The 17,485-nt window shown below is 43.2% G+C and overlaps 1 protein-coding gene across 1 annotated transcript; it reads left to right on the forward strand.

Annotated features, from left to right (window-relative positions):
* Nucleotides 1-12,901: 12,901 nt before the first annotated feature.
* Nucleotides 12,902-17,481, forward strand: LOC121551432 (zinc finger protein Gfi-1b-like). Its single transcript, XM_041864083.1, has 5 exons — nucleotides 12,902-13,451; nucleotides 15,260-15,432; nucleotides 15,786-15,929; nucleotides 16,049-16,214; nucleotides 16,430-17,481. The coding sequence occupies exons 1-5, from the start codon at nucleotides 13,064-13,066 to the stop codon at nucleotides 16,624-16,626; spliced, it is 1,068 nt and encodes a 355-aa protein (XP_041720017.1). The 5' UTR covers nucleotides 12,902-13,063; the 3' UTR covers nucleotides 16,627-17,481.
* Nucleotides 17,482-17,485: the final 4 nt, after the last annotated feature.

Raw genomic sequence — 17,485 nt, forward strand, 5'->3', positions numbered from 1 at the left:
CTCAAATAAGCAAAGAGAAACGACAGCCATCATTACTTTAAGACATGAAGGTCAGTCAATATGGAACATTTCAAGAACTTTGAAAGTTTCTTCAAGTGCAGTCGCAAAAACCATCAAGTGCTATGATCAAGTGCTATGAAAAAATAAATAAAAAATGTAGGCACTCACTAACTGTAAGTCGCTCTGGATAAGAGCGTCAGCTAAATGACTAAAATGTAAATGTAAACTGGCTCTCATGAGGACCGCCACAGGAATGGAAGACCCAGAGTTACCTCTGCTGCAGTGGATAAGTTCATTAGAGTTACCAGCCTCAGTAATTGCAGCCCAAATAAATGCTTCACAGAGTTGAAGTCAGAGACACATCTCAACATCAACTGTTCAGAGGGGACTGTGTGAAGCAGGCCTTCATGGTCGAATTTCTGCAAAGAAACCACTACTAAAGGACACCAATAATAAGAAGAGACCTGCTTGGGCCAAGAAACATGAGCAATGGACATTAGACTGGTGGAAATTTGTCCTTTGGTCTGGAGTCCAAATTTAAGGTTTTGGTTTCAACCGCCGTGTCTTTGTGAGACGCGGTGTGGGTGAACGGATGATCTCCGCCTGTGTAGTTCCTACCGTAAAGCATGGAGGAGGAGGTGTTATGGTGAGGGGTGCTATGATTGCTGGTGACACTATGATTTATTTAGAATTCAAGGCACACTGCAGCGATACACCATCCCTTCTGGTTTGGGCTTAGTGGGACTATCATTTGTTTTTCAACAGGACAATGACCCAACACACATCCAGGCTGTTTAAGGGCTATTTTACCAAGAAGGAGAGTGATGCAGTGCTGCATCAGATGACCTGGCCTCCACAATCCCCCAACCTCAACCCAATTGAGATGGTTTGGGATGAGTCGGACGGCAGAGTGAACGAAAAGCAGCCAACAAGTGCTCAGCATATTTGGGAACTCCTTCAAGACTGTTGGTTAAGCATTCCAGGTGAAGCTGGTTGAAAGAATGTCAAGAGTGTGCAAAGTTGTCATCAAGGCAAAGGGTGGCTATTTGAAGAATCTCAAATATAAAATATATTTTGATTTGTTTAACACTGATTTGGTTACTACATGATTCCATATGTGTTATTTCATAGTTTTGATGTCTTCACTATTATTCTAAAATGTAGAAAATAGTAAAAATAAAGACAAACCCTTGAATGAGTAGGTGTGTCCAAACTCTTGACTGGTACTGTACATGATAAGCATGATGGGATGTTAATTGCTTAAATAACTCAGGAACCAAACCTGTGTGGAAGCACCTACTTTCAATATCCTCCTGAGACCCTCCTTTATTATTATTTTCATGTATTTAATTTTACATAACATAACGTTACCAAGAACTATATATATTGTTATTTATATTTGATTGTAAATGCTAAATTGTCTTCTGTAGTGGTCATTAGGACATGAATATGAACATTACAGTCAATGGGTACAGAAGGTGAAAAACATAGTTGCGGCATCCGGATGTCCACTACAGAGGACATTTCTTGATAAGCTCTTATTTAGCTCTTATTTAATGTGACACAATTATTACAGTCCTGCCAACTCATTTAACTATTCCTGAGATATTCACTTTCTAGAAACAATTTTAATGTCAAACTCACAAAAATTATAATTAATAATTACACACACTTCTTTTCAGATTTCCAGGACCAGGAAGATAAAGTTGTCAAGGTCATACCCCCACACATGTGATATAATTGAAAAGCCCAGAATGTCCTCTCAAAGTGACAACAGGACTTAATATAGTGGCTTGTATGGCCTCAGAGATAAGGACCAAGGACTGATGTCCACTAAAGAGGACAAAAAAGAATTGCTGGGTCTCAGGAGGCTATACTTCGTATCCCTCATTTACCCAAATGTTTCCTTTATTTTGGCAGTTACCTGCATATCCTTACATTATGTCATATTGGGCATAGTAATTGAATGTACTATTGCTATTCTGGATATTTCTGTTGTTGATATTGTATCTCTATACAAGCCTCCAAAGTCAGTTGGACATAAAAGACTGCAAAACTGCTGTGCATATTTGGTGTGTAGGCTATGTGTTTGTGTTTGCTTATTCATGTGTGTGAGGCAGAGAGACTGGTGTTCTGGGTGTGGTGTGTGTGACAGAGGCCTCACACATCCACCCCGTGTGTTTGGGTGTGTGTGTGTGTTTATGTGTGTGTGAGTGCTTGTGTGTACTTGTGAGTGTCAGTAAATTGACTTCTCCCTCCATAATGTTTTATTTTAGCAGGAAATATATTACAATTCATACATATCACATTCAACATCAATGCGGGGTAGAGAGCAGAGACCTGAGTCACCTAGCCAAAACAACAGTCCCTTCATACACATAGAGATCCACCATCAGAGTTTAGAATGCAGCGATACAGTGGCGATTACAACTGTGAGTCTTTCTGGGTAAGTCTCTAAGAGCTTTGAACACCTGGATTGTACCATATTTGCCCATTATTCTTTTTTAAATTCTTCAAGCTCTATCAAGTTGGTTGTTGACCATTGCTAGACAGCCATTTTCAAGTCTTGCCATAGATTTTCAAGTCGATTTAAGTCAAAACTGTAACTAGGTCACTCAGGAACATTCAATGTTGTCTTGGTAAGCAACTCCAGTGAAGTTTTGGCCTTGTGTATTTTCCTGCTGAAAGGTGAATTTGTCTCCCAGTGTCTGTTAGAAAGCAGACTGAACCAGTTTTCCTCTAGGATGTTGCCTGTGCTTAGCTCTATTCCCTTTCTTTTCATCCTAAAAAACTCCCTAGTCCTTGCCGATGACAAGCATTCTCATAACAGGATGCAGCCTCCACCATGCTTGAAACTATGGAGAGTGGTACTCAGTAATGTGTTGTGTTGTAGTTGCCCCAAACATAACACTTTGTATTTAGACAAAACATTCATTTCTTTGCCACATTCTTTGCAGTATTACTTTAGTGCCTTGTTGCAAACAGGATGCATGTTTTGGAATATTTTTATATTCACTCTGTCATTTAGGTTACTTTGTGGAGTAACCACAATGTTGTTGATCCATCCTCAGTTTTCTCCTATCACAGCTATTAAGCTCTGTAACTGTTTTAAAGTCACCATTGGCCTCATGGTGAAATCCCTGAGCGGTTTCCTTCCTCTCCGGCAACTGAGTTAGGAAGGACACCTGCATCTTTGTTGTGACTGGGTGTATTGATACATCATCCAAAGCGTAATTAATAACTTCACCATGCTCAAAGGGATATTCAGTGTCTGCTTTAAAAAAAAAAAACATCTACCAATAGGTGCCCTTCTCTGCAAGCCATTGGAAAACCTCCCTGATCTTTGTGGTTGAATCTGTGCTTGAAATTCATTGCTCGACTGAGGGACCTTACAGATAATTGTATGTGTGGGTTACAGAAATGGGGTAGTCATAAAAAAAACCATGTTAAACAATATTATTGCACACAGACTGAGTCCATGCATCTTATTACTTAGGCTTGCCATAACAAAGGGGTTGAATACTTATTGACTCAAGACATTACAGCTTTTCATTTTTAATTCCACTTTGACATTATGGGGTATTGTGTGTAGATCAGTGACACAAAATACCAATGTAATCCATATGTAACACAACAACATTTTGAAAAAGTCAAGGGGTGTGAATACTTTCTGAAGGCACTGTACATCGTTTTAGTACCATCAAGGCCAAAATAATAAAGTCCCTTTTTCTGATCTCATAACACTTTTGCTGGATCAAGATTAGCGAGATTCGTGACAGTGACACAAGTGCTTTTTAACACTATGACTGATATCTTAGCTCTGAATAAGGGGAAGTGTTAAGATGGGACCACGCAGAGCAGTCACATCCTATTCACTCATCTACAGTATGACAGATGATAAATGCTAAATAAATTAGGATGCATAAAATTTCCATGTGGTGGTGGTGTTAGGTTATTATACTGTTGTAGTGTACAGGGAGGTATGACTGCCTTGGGTACCGTAGACTTTCAGAGTTCTCACACCCTCTGACCTCCCACTATCCTTTCATAGTAAGAGAGAGAGTAGCATCACATGCCAGGCTTCTAGGCCGTATACACAAGACTAGAAACAGAGCGAAATGCCATGAAGAAAGATTTAGAGAGAAAGAGAATATAACAGGAAGGCAGAGGTACAAAGCAGCCATGACATTTAGATGTGTCTAGAGATGTCTGGTAGTAGGCATGGCCAGGAGACCTGAGGTAACCGCTTCAATACATTTTTTCATCTAGAAAGGCAGTATGTTTATTGTTACACCACAGGTCTGTTTTTTTGTTAGAGTAGTCAGAAGCTCCTTGCCCTCTCACTCACCTTCTCACCATTTGCCAAGTAATGTGTGAGAGAGAGAAAGAGGGGAAATTAATGTGTGAGATGGGTGGGTGGGGAGCGAGTCCTGTTGGTGACAGAGAAAAATAAGATGTGGGCCATGAGAAAGTACACCCAGCACCCTGACTGAAACCACAGCCACCCACCAACCACACATACAGAGATGCACACAGTCAGCCGTAACCATGGCTTACTGTTGACAGAAGCCCTCTGGCCAGCTCCATCTCTCTCTCCCTCTTTCTCTCTTTGCATGTTCATTTGTTGGATGTGTTTTATTGATTAATGTGTGGTAATGTGTGATTAGTGAGGTAAATTTGGACTCCTTGTAGCTATCAGCGATGGGCGTTTTTTTTCATTAGATAATTTCCTCCTGTGGTTGCCCCATGCAGGGAAAATGTACAAGTGTGAAAACGCCTATTGTTTCTCCTCTATTCTATATCGGCCGATTTTGTCAACAGAATTTGGATGCCTTTACTGGCATGTTTTACTGTTTGTATGTTTTCAAGAGTGTGTCCTTAATGATAAGGTGTAGCCTGTGTGACTATATGCCTGTGTGTGACTGTTCACGTTTGAGTGTGTGCACTGAATGCATGCACGTGTGTATGTGACTTTACCTGCTTGCAGATGCACAATAACATCAAATCAAATCAAATTTTATTGGCCAAATGCGCCGAATACAACAGGTGCAGACATTACAGTGAAATGCTTACTTACAGCCCTTAACCAACAGTGCATTTATTTTTAATAAAAAAAGTAGAATAAAACAACAAAAGTGTTGAGAAAAAAAGAGCATAAGTAAAATAAAATAACAGTAGGGAGGCTATATATACAGGGGGTTCCGGTGCAGAGTCAATGTGCGGGGGCACCGGCTAGTTGAGGTAGTTGAAGTAATATGTACATGTGGGTAGAGTTAAAGTGACTATGCATAAATAATTAACAGAGTAGCAGCAGCGTAAAAAGATGGGGTGGGGGGGGCAGTGCAAATAGTCCGGGTAGCCATGATTAGCTGTTCAGGAGTCTTATGGCTTGGGGGTAGAAGCTGTTGAGAAGTCTTTTGGACCTAGACTTGGCACTCCGGTACCGCTTGCCGTGCGGTAGCAGAGAGAACAGTCTATGACTAGGGTGGCTGGAGTCTTTGACAATTTTGAGGGCCTTCCTCTGACACCGCCTGGTATAGAGGTCCTGGATGGCAGGAAGCTTGGCCCCAGTGATGTACTGGGCCGTACGCATTACCCTCTGTAGTGCCTTGCGGTCGGAGGCCAAGCAGTTGCCATACCAGGATCTGAGGACCCATGCCAAATCTTTTCAGTCTCCTGAGGGGGAATAGGCTTTGTCGTGCCCTCTTCACGACTGTCTTGGTGTGTTTGGACCATGATAGTTTGTTGGTGATGTGGACACCAAGGAACTTGAAGCTCTCAACCTGTTCCACTACAGCCCTGTCGATGAGAATGGGGGCGTGCTCAGTCCTCTTTTTTTTCCTGTAGTCCACAATCATCTCCTTTGTCTTGGTCACGTTGAGGGAGAGGTTGTTATCCTGGCACCACATAGGCTGTCTCATCGTTGTCAGTGATCAGGCCTACCACTGTTGTGTCGTCGGCAAACTTAATGATGGTGTTGGAGTCGTGCCTGGCCATGCAGTCCCGAGTGGCGCAGTGGTTTAAGGCACTGCATCGCAGTGCTAGCTGTGCCACTAGAGATCCTGGTTCGAATCCAGGCTCTGTCGTAGCCGGCCGTGACCGGGAGACCCATGGGGCGGCACACAATTGGCCCAGCGTCGTCCAGGGTATGGGTAGGGGAGGGAATGGCCGGCAGGGATGTAGCTCAGTTGGTAGAGCATGGCATTGCAACGCCAGGGTTGTGGGTTCGATTCCCACAGGGGCCAGTATGAAAAATATATATAAATAAAATAATGTATGCACTCACTAACTGTAAGTCGCTCTGGATAAGAGTGTCTGCTAAATGATGTAAATGTAAATGTAAATGAACAGGGAGTACAGGAGGGGACTGAGCACACACCCCTGAGGGGCCCTCGTGTTGAGGATCAGTGTGGCAGATGTGTTGTTACCTACCCTTACCACCTGGGGGCGGCCCGTCAGGAAGTCCAGGATCCAGTTGCAGAGGGAGGTGTTTAGTCCCAGGATCCTTAGCTTAGTGATGAGCTTTGAGGGCACTATGGTGTTGAATGCTGAGCTGTAGTCAATTAATAGCATTCTCACGTAGGTGTTCCTCTTGTCCAGGTGGGAAAGGGCAGTGTGGAGTGCAATAGAGATTGCATCATCTGTGGATCTGTTGGGGTGGTATGCAAATTGGAGTGGGTCTAGGGTTTCTGGGATAATGGTGTTGATGTGAGCCATGACCAGCCTTTCAAAGCACTTCATGGCTACAGACGTCAGTGCTACGGGTCGGTAGTCATTTAGGCAGGTTATCTTAGAGTCCTTGGGCACGGGGACCATGGTGGTCTGCTTGAAACATGTTGGTATTACAGACTCAGTCAGGGGACATGTTGAAAATGTCAGTGAAGACACTTGCCAGTTGGTCAGCACATGCTCGGAGTACACGTCCTGGTAATCCGTCTGGCCCTGCGGCCTTGTGAATGTTGACCTGCTTAAAAGTCTTACTCACATCGGCTACGGAGAGCGTGATCACATAGTCATCCGGAACAGCTGGTGCTCTCATGCATGCTTTAGTGTTGCTTGCCTCGAAGCGAGCATAGAAGTGGTTTAGCTCGTCTGGAAGTCTTGTGTCACTGGGCAGCTCGCGGCTGTGCTTCCCTTTGTAGTCTGTAATAGTTTTCAAGCCCTGCCATATCCGACGAGCGTCAGAGCCGGTGTAGTACGATTAAATCTTAGTCCTGTATTGACTCTTTGCCTGTTTGATGGTTCGTCGGAGGGCATAGCGGGATTTCTTATAAGCGTCCGGGTTAGAGTCCCGCTCCTTGAAAGCGGCAGCTCTACCCTTTAGCTCAGTGCGGATGTTTCCTGTAATCCATGGCTTCTGGTTGGGGTATGTACGTAGGGTCACTGTGGGGACGACATCATCGATGCACTTATTGATGAAGCCAGTGACTGATGTGGTGTACTTCTAAATGCTATCTGAAGAATCCCGGAACATGTTCCAGTCTGTGCTAGCAAAACAGTCCTGTAGCTTAGCATCTGCGTCATCTGACCACTTTTTTATTAACCGAGTCACTGGTCCTTCCTGCTTTAGTTTTTGCTTATAAGCAGGAATCAAGAGGATAGAGTTATGGTCAGATTTTCCAAATGGAGGGCGAGGGAGAGCTTTGTATGCGTCTCTGTGTGTGGAGTAAAGGTGGTCTAGAGTTTTTTTTCCTCTGGTTGCACATTTAACATGCTGGTAGAAATTAGGTAGAACGGATTTAAGTTTCCCTGCATGTGTTTCCCTGCATGTGTTTGTGTGTGTATCTATTCATGTGTTTGTGTCTCAGGGAGAGCATAAGGCCATCTCTGATTGATGTGTTAAAACCACAATAGTCAGTGACGCTGGGCTCGGCCCAGAATTCGCTACTCTGGCCCCACACCCCGCTCTTTTTTAAATGTATATGATCATCTTAAAAAAATTACTTTCTGTTTCTTTTCTCGTTTATTAGATGTTGTTTTGCATCATATCTTTTTGATTTTAGATTTTTAGTTTTAATATAATCTTTATTTATTTTGTATATATAAGTATCTATTTTCAATCAATAATTAATACAATTCATGAGTTGACAATATTTTTAAATACACATTGCAAAATAGAAGGCACACATTTAAAAAATACATACATTTGTTGGTCATTAGAGATAATCATAATAAATACTGATAATAAAGAAAGTCCTGTAATTATTGATTAAGTTTTGCTTGTATGCAGTTTATTTAATGGTACTCATTTAGGGCAGTTTTCTTTTTATTAGAGGAGGGTAGCCACCAGGGAGGGAGGTGGGAGGCGGCCGGAGTACTGGCAAGGCTTGGTGGGTCGTCATCACGAGCCTCCATTTGAGTGGAGGACCTGTTTCATCAGGGAGGGGAGAGTCTTGGGATGGCTCTTCACTGGTGGACTCAAAGCTGTCATCGTTCTCCTCGTCACTCTTGCTCTCTGGTGTGGTGTCAGACTGGCTGTAGGACTGGCTGTAGGACTGGCTGTAGGACTGGCTGTTGCTCTCAGGTTGGTGTTGTTTCTCTTCCTCATCTCTCTGCTGCTCATCTTGTTTTGGGACGTGCTGTGGCATCTGGGGGTCATCGGGCTCGTCTGCTGGCTGAGTTAGTTGTTGAGCTTCAGGTTCTGCTTCCCTTACACCGTTCTATGCTCTGTTGCTGTACGCTTGTGGACAGTTGAAGTAGGTCTGCCCATCACCATTGCAGAGTGTGCACTTGCTTTCACTCGTGCACTCTCTGGACTTGTGGCCGAACTCACTGCATCTCCAGCATTTGACAGTCTTGCAATCCTTCCCCTGGTGGTCCATGGCGTTACAGACATAGCAGCGGGTGGTCTGTCCTGGGTAGAAGATTCTGCCGCTGTGTGGCCCCAGCATGATGTTGTTGGGGATCTCTACAGCTTCACCATCTTTTCCTCTCTTGGTCCTGATCTTGTACCTCCTTAGGCCATACCATACGACTCCCAGTGAATCACTGGGAGTCGAGCAGTAGGTTTTCAGCCAGTAGGTTTTATACTAGGCACCTGTTCTTCCCCAACAAAATGCAGCCTAACCCAGAGTTGCTGAGGTTGGGCTGCATAGCTCCCAAGATTGGGAGCCATGATGGGAAATTTGCTCAGTTGTGATAAACAAGGGGGACCACGGCACTTAGACCGCGTCCTAACATTGTGTGTTCACTAGTTGAGTCCAACCCCAAGTCGCTCTCTGACCAGATATAGTCTTGTGTTTGCATCCCCACCTGTCACTCCATTCGCTCTTGTGATGCTGGTTTCATAACCACAGCCTTATACAGACTGCTTCAATGGAGCTCAGAGCAAGGAGCATACTGGAACGCAAGGGCACATATCACAGTGGAAAGAAGAACAGGTGAGACAAAAACAAAGAAAAGTAAAAGTACACTAAATGCCAACCAGCCATAACCCCTCCCCCTCCCCCCTCCCCTCCACCCCAGACCCCAGAGATTCAGGTTCCTAGAAAGGCAGGAGCAGCAGCAGGGGAGCAGAGGGACGGATGTAGGGAGAGAAGCCCCTGAACCCCCCCATCAGAGACGAGACACAAACCCACTAAGCCCACCACCCCATCTCAACAACCTGCCCTTCCCTCGTCTGCACTCCCTGAAACCCTGGGGAGAAGTCTGCCAGCCCCCCGCCACAGTAACCACAGCGCTCTGCCAAGCTCCACTCCAGAACATCAAGGCAGTGGCACACTCAACTCCACTGTCTGCTTCTCACAGGATACAATACACTGAGTGTACAAAACATTAAGAACACCTGCTTTTTCCATGACATACTGTAGACTGACCAGGTGAATCCAGGTGAAAGCTATGATCCCTTATTGATGTCACTTGTTAAAACCACTTCAATCAGTGTAGGTGCACCAGTTTGTGTCAAGAACTGCAACGCTGCTGGGTTTTTCACACTCAACAGTTTCCCGTGTGTATCAAGAATGGTCCACATTGGAGTCAACATGGGCCAGCATCCCTGTGAAATGCTTTAGACACCTTGTAGAGTCCATGCCCCGACGAATTGAGGCTGTTCTGAGGGCCTCTGACCTGTTTCAATCTAAGGTGTCGTGTGCTGAGTCATACAGTGATCTCCAATGTCGTTTTCACTGTCAATGAACATCAGCGATAACACACAGTTATTTTGGCCATCTCTAACCGGTGCCCCCGCACATTGACTCTGTACCGGTACCCTCTGTACATAGCCTCCCTACTGTTCTTTTATTTTACTGCTGCTCTTTAATTATTTTGTATTTATCTTTTTTTTACTTCACACTTTTTTTCTTAAAACTGCATTGTTGGTTAAGGGCTGTAAGTAAGCATTTCACTGTAAGGTCTACACCTGTTGTATTCAGCACATGTGGCAAATACAATTTGATTTGATTTGATCTCACCTCTTTACTTCACTTGTTTAGTCAAATCTGGTCATCTTCTAGCAGCTCTTTTCACCTTTGTTCTAGTGTGGGAGAGTGTTTCTATTTCTGTGGTGGAGATCACTTAAATTACCACAGTCACACGAAGAGAGTTGTGTGGGTTGCGTATTATACACACACACCACACTGCATAGACACCAGTGATGTGTGTGTCAATAACCTCCGATAGCAAGATGACGTGGTTAAAGTAAAGGTTCCTGTTTTTATTTGAGACTTTGGTATTTAAACACAATGAAGTGACCTTAATGTACACACTTGCCTACAGTCAGACTGTTGCTAGCGGTATCTCCAAGTTACCTGTGACTTAGTCGCATAGAACATTGACTCTCAGACCAAGATGGATAGGTTTGGATGTGTGCTTGGTCCTTCCTAGTGCACGGTAGCAGGAGCAGTCCTCTCTAGAGGTAAGACAACAGGCAAGATGCAAACAACAAGCTGAACATCAAGCACAGGTTTCCATTACAGAAGTTGGTTACCAGTTGGGAATATCAAATTTTTCCATTTTGTATTCTCAATCAATCAAAAACTAAAACAAAGGAAAAACAGTTTATCTAGCTGATAGACTATTTCTGATTATAAAATATTTGGCGTAGATTAGAATAAATCTTGAAAAAGGACCAATAATATGCATCATTGTCACATAATGTATTATGTGTGTTAGAGTGAAATTAATGTTACAGTATGAGTTTAATAGATGTAGTTGTTTTATTTCTAGCCTTTAGCTAAATGCTTTGAATTGTACGCTGAGAGGTTGAATTCACTGTAAAGGTTGCCTGGTCAGTTTTCTGTTGCGCTTTCCCACAATCCTTTGTTCAGCAACTGTTTCAAAATAAAACCAAATCAATTGTTTTCTCTCATGTCATCAAGTAACGGAGGGTTAAGAAAAGGGGATGTTACTGACACCAAAGAGAGAACAACCACTACACATTCAACTGTGCATTCAAGTGGTAAGTTAAACAATTCTGCCTCTCTCTACCAGATTTCAACTTTATAATATGAGATTGGTGTTTCATCTTTTGCATTATTTGTATTGAATTTGAGGATCAATTCAGTACAGATATAAATCATTTTAATAAATTTAACTGATGAGCACAAAAAAATATTAGATATTTTTAGGATTGGTCTTGACTGAAAATGGACCAAAATAAGCTATTGTTTTTGAAAAAGGTTGTGTCGTTTATGAATGTACAGCTAGGTGATTAATGGTCAAAAAAATATATATTCAGATAATGTGTAGAATTGTGAATATCATTAGGAGAATTGCAAAGGAAATATGTTGCATTTGTAATTTGATTGCATTGTATGGTAGGATTGTATGCTATTTGATGAATGATTTGGTTACATATGTTATATTTAGACCCTTTTGAAATATTATAGAGATGTGGATCTATTTAGTAAAAAGCTCAAAATTATTTATTTATCACAACAGATCGTGAGATTTCAGTTTGAATTGCTTGACTTTAAAACAATGGCAGAGTAGGGTAGTCCTCAGAGAAAGACCTGCTTTTGAAAAGTTTTTTTAAAAACAGTTTGCAGGTGGCATTTCTAACCCAACCCACAAGCTTTGGCATTTTAACTGAATATTTATCAACAGGTGTGTGTTTAACATTTACATTAGAAGATAAGGAATACTAATACAGAGCAACATGAGTGACATTACAGCTTACTATAAGTGCGATGTGTGTAAATGTGCGGCAATCTGTAATTGTATATTTTCACAGAGTAATTTTTTTAATTGTTTTTTTCACAAATTTGGTGAATGACTGTTACATTACGTGGAAAATAAATTAATGAATGTTAATGTTATCAAAAAATTTATTATCTCTAATATCGTTATCTCTTACAGTAGAAACATCTTTATACAGTATATCAAAACTATTTTATGTGCGTTACTTAATTGCAGCAATATGTCATTACGATCCAAACACATTTCACATTCTCCAGAAATTCTGTAAGTGAGGTGAATGATTCTGTGGATAAATACACTGAGTGTACACAACATTAAGAACACCTGCTTTTTCCATGACATACTGTAGACTGTTCAGGTAAATCCAGGTGAAAGCTATGATCCCTTATTGATGTCACTTGTTAAAACCACTTCAATCAGTGTAGATGAAGGGGAGGAGACAGGTTAAAGAAGGACTTTTAAGCCTTGAGACAATTGAGACATGGATTGTGTATGTGTGCCATTCAGAGAGTGAATGGGCAAGACAAAAGATTTAAGTGCCTTTGAACATGGTATGGTAGTAGGTGCCAGGCGCACCGGTTGTGTCAAGTACTGCAACGCTGCTGGGTTTTTCACACTCAACAGTTTCCCGTGTGTATAAACATGGGCCACCCCCCAAAGGACACAACTGTGGGAAGCATTGGAGTCAACATGGGCCAGCATCCCTGTGGAACGCTTTTTACACCTTATAGAGTCCATGCCCTGAGGAATTGAGGCTGTACTGAAAGGTGTTCCTAACGTTTGGTATACTCAATGTATGTCTTTAGGGCATTGGTATTTGTAGAAAATGAAATGAAAAATCTACAAATAATATAAGTTAGGTGTTGTTCTTTAATAAAGAGGAACACTTTGTCAAAGAATCTGTCATTAAGTTGTGAGTGAATTTCAAATGACTCCTCGTCTTGTCTCTTGTCTGTTCTGTAGGTATTTATCTCGCTCACACTCTCCACCTTCCCCTTGCCTCAGCTCTGTCATGCCTCGCTCATTCCTGGTCAAGAGTAAGAGACCAGGGTCTCATCCCCCTTGCTTCTCTAAAGGCACCAAACACACAAACCCTGACCAGCCACAACCTCATACAAATCATCACGACAGGCAGAACAGGGCGTGGCAGGAAGTAAGGTCCCCACATCAGAGCCCCTTCCAGGAGGCCCAGGACAACCTGTGCTCAGGGTCAGAGGTCAAAGACACCCTGGACTACCCCTGCCCTAGCTGGGACACCATGGCAACCAGACCACACAGCACCTCGCCAGCTGACCTCTGGACCAGCTGGTCTGCAGGTGCCCAACTGATCCTGACTTTATGGCACTACACTGTCTATTTATTGTAAATAAGAAATACAGTGAGGGAAAAAAGTATTTGATCCCCTGCTGATTTTGTACGTTTGCCCACTGACAAAGAAATTATCAGTCTATAATTTTAATGGTAGGTTTATTTGAACAGTGAGAGACAGAATAACAACAACAAAATCCAGAAAGACGCATGTCAAAAATGTTATAAAATTGATTTGCATTTTAATGAGGGAAATAAGTATTTGACCCCCTCTCAATCAGAAAGATTTCTGGCTCCAAGGTGTCTTTTATACAGGTAACGAGCTGAGATTAGGAGCACACTCTTAAAGGGAGTGCTCCTAATCTCAGCTTGTTACCTGTATAAAAGACACCTGTCCACAGAAGCAATCAATCAATCAGATTCCAAACTCTCCACCATGGCCAAGACCAAAGAGCTCTCCAAGGATGTCAGGGACAAGATTGTAGACCTACACAAGGCTGGAATGGGATACAAGACCATCGCCAAGCAGCTTGGTGAGAAGGTGACAACAGTTGGTGCGATTATTCGCAAATGGAAGAAACACAAAAGAACTGTCAATCTCCCTCGGCCTGGGGCTCCATGCAAGATCTCACCTCGTGGAGTTGCAATGATCATGAGAACGGTGAGGAATCAGCCCAGAACTACACGGGAGGATCTTGTCAATGATCTAAAGGCAGCTGGGACCATAGTCACCAAGAAAACAATTGGTAACACACTACGCCTTGAAGGACTGAAATCCTGCAGCACCCACAAGGTCCCCCTGCTCATGAAAGCACATATACAGGGCAGTCTGAAGTTTGCCAATGAACATCTGAATGATTCAGAGGAGAACTGGGTGAAAGTGTTGTGGTCAGATGAGACCAAAATCGAGCTCTTTGGCATCAACTCAACTCGCTGTGTTTGGAGGAGGTGGAATGCTGCCTATGACCCCAAGAACATCATCCCCACCGTCAAACATGGAGGTGGAAACATTATGCTTTGGGGGTGTTTTTCTGCTAAGGGGACAGGACAACTTCACCGCATCAAAGGGATGATGGACGGGGCCAAATCTTGGGTGAGAACCTTCTTCCCTCAGCCAGGGCATTGAAAATGGGTCGTGGATGGGTTTTCCAGCATGACAATGACCCAAAACACACGGCCAAGGCAACAAAGGAGTGGCTCAAGAAGAAGCACATTAAGGTCCTGGAGTGGCCTAGCCAGTCTCCAGATCTTAATCCCATAGAAAATCTGTGGAGGGAGCTGAAGGTTCAAGTTGCCAAACGTCAGCCTCGAAACCTTAATGACTTGGAGAAGATCTGCAAAGAGGAGTGGAACAAAATCCCTCCTGAGATGTGTGCAAATCTGGTGGCCAACTACAAGAAATGTCTGACCTCTGTGATTGCCAACAAGGGTTTTGCCACCAAGTACTAAGTCATGTTTTGCAGAGGGGTCAAATACTTATTACCCTCATTAAAATGCAAATCAATTTATAACATTTTTGACATGCGTTTTTCTGGATTTTGTTGTTGTTATTCTGTCTCTCACTGTTCAAATAAACCTACCATTAAAATTACAGACTGATCATGTCTTTGTCAGTGGGAAAACGTACAAAATCAGCAGGGGATCAAATACTTTTTTCCCTCACTGTAAGTAGATATAGATATTTGTATTTATTTGTATTCCATTGTGTGAAACACTTCAAATTGCCTACATTTGATTGTCATAACTATCTTTATCAAATCTAATTATCAACTATCTATTTCAAACTCAATCTACTGGTATGTCACTTACTCCACAGAAACCCCAGGGTATGATGGTGTGGAGCCTTCCGAGTCTGCCCTGCTCTGGTCCCTACAATGGCCCCGGGGCCCTGACAGAGAGAGGGAGCTGGAGAAACTGGTCCATGTCTTACTGAGCCACAGGCCACATATGGACCACAACTCCACCAGCCCATGCCCCCTCTGTGAAAAGGTAAGAGGAACCAGCAAGGGTCAGGAATGACAATTTAATCAGAACACCACGTCCGCCCTTATTGGGTGTATCGACCAAAGGTGTGTGGTTCCAAACCATGCAAACCACTTCAGGCATGACCAAAATAGAATAAATGAGATACTGTTTGGTGTTTGTGACCTGAGACAAGAGTGACAGTAGAGTGGTGGAAATTGTACTTGACAGGGCTCTGTGACATGTCAGAAAATGACATAACAGCAGATTTGTTTGGTGTGAGAATAGAGGCTGTGAGGGGTAATTGTGTTGAATATGGCTGACATCTCTGGGAGAATGAGGTACATCTGCTGTTACTCTTAGCTTTCTCTTTTTCTCAGGTCTTGTCCTCAGGAGCTGTACTGAAGACTCATTTACACAGGTCACATGACAACGTGCATGCAGTCCCATTGGCCACGTCAGCCAAAGCCAGAGAGCACCCCTACAGGTTCAGACAAGCTCTGGGCATGTACGGAAGACCAAAGGTATATCTAGCAGAAGTACATTGGTGGAGGTCTCTCCACTTCCCAACACAAACTATAAACAAATAAAAAAACGAAATGGCAAAATCCTAACCACATCTCTGTGAATGTGTGTGTTCCAGGAGCGTAGCTATAGCTGTAAGGTTTGTGGGAAGGTGTTCAAGCGCTCCTCCACCCTGACCACCCACCTGCTCATCCACTCTGACACCAGGCCCTACCCCTGCCAGTACTGTGGCAAGAGGTTCCACCAGAAGTCTGACATGAAGAAACACACCTTCATACACACAGGTGCGGGGAGGTACACTGGAAGGACGCATACACAAATGAGCATTGTGTGTTGAACATAGGTCAGCAGGTGTGCGTACATTATAGTACAACTTACACATTGTGCAAAGGTTGCTTCCATCTGGAAGTTAGGATTCTGCCCCACACTGGCTGCTCTCAGAGTATCTCTCTTCTTGAATTCCATGTCACGTCTTGCTGTCTGTCCCTGTCGGTCTCAGGTGAGAAGCCCCACGTATGCCAGGTGTGTGGCAAGGCCTTCAGCCAGAGCTCCAACCTCATCACCCACAGCCGTAAGCACAGCAGCTACAGGCCCTTCAGCTGCACACACTGCCAACGCAGCTTCCAGCGCAGACTGGACCTACAGCACCACCAGGAGACCCAGTGTATCTACAGCAGCATGTACTCACAGAGCTGAGGCATAATGGACATTTAGTATTACACAAGTACTGTATGTAGCACAAGAATGAGTGCTTTGTATAGAGATTGTTGACCGGTATTTGCAGTTTTGTGTTTAAATAGTACTTTGATCAGTGATTGAGGCTAAGCACATGACTTGTGTTCAAGTTATTTGGGCATTTGTTTTTGTGGATTTGCTTTCGCTCGCTGCTTTTCAGGTTGACCCTTTGGATAGTGCCTTGAAGGGAAGAGGTTCCTGTACCTGATCACTTTGTTAACATCTCTAGCAATGCCATATACTGTCTAGTGTATGGGCTGGATTCAATCCATAGCACAGAATATCAACGTTGTAGCGCGGTTTAAATTTAAAGGTAACTTTCGATTGAGCCGACATACAGTATGCAGCGTTTACCGTGAATGTTGTCTCCACCAACGCAGAAACGGTGCCTTTAAATTTCAATCACACTTTTAACACCGAACTTTAGCGCTACGGATTTAATCCAGCCCTTAAGGCTCTAGTCTTTACTGTGCTGTATGTCTAAAAAAGACACCGTATTAAAAAAAGGTGGTTTGTAGCGTGACTAAGCAAACCCCTATTTCCCACTGTAATTGGCCATTTTCCTCAGAGAGTGGTGCAATTGTAGCTCCCATTGTTGATGTATGAATGAAGCTGCCATTTTCACTTCACTGAGGCAGCCCACCCAAGGGGATAATTTACATTCAGGTCATGGGGAACATGTGAAAAATAACGTCTTTGACTGCTGTATGAGTAGAGAGAGACTATGATTATGTTGAAATCATGCTCCACAATTATGGCGAGACAACGTGACTGTATATTTTCAGTGTCTCAGGCTGGTCAGCATGAGTATATATAAAAA

This window comes from Coregonus clupeaformis, unplaced genomic scaffold (assembly GCF_020615455.1).
Source record: "Coregonus clupeaformis isolate EN_2021a unplaced genomic scaffold, ASM2061545v1 scaf0010, whole genome shotgun sequence".
Classification (NCBI taxonomy): Eukaryota; Metazoa; Chordata; class Actinopteri; order Salmoniformes; family Salmonidae; genus Coregonus; species Coregonus clupeaformis.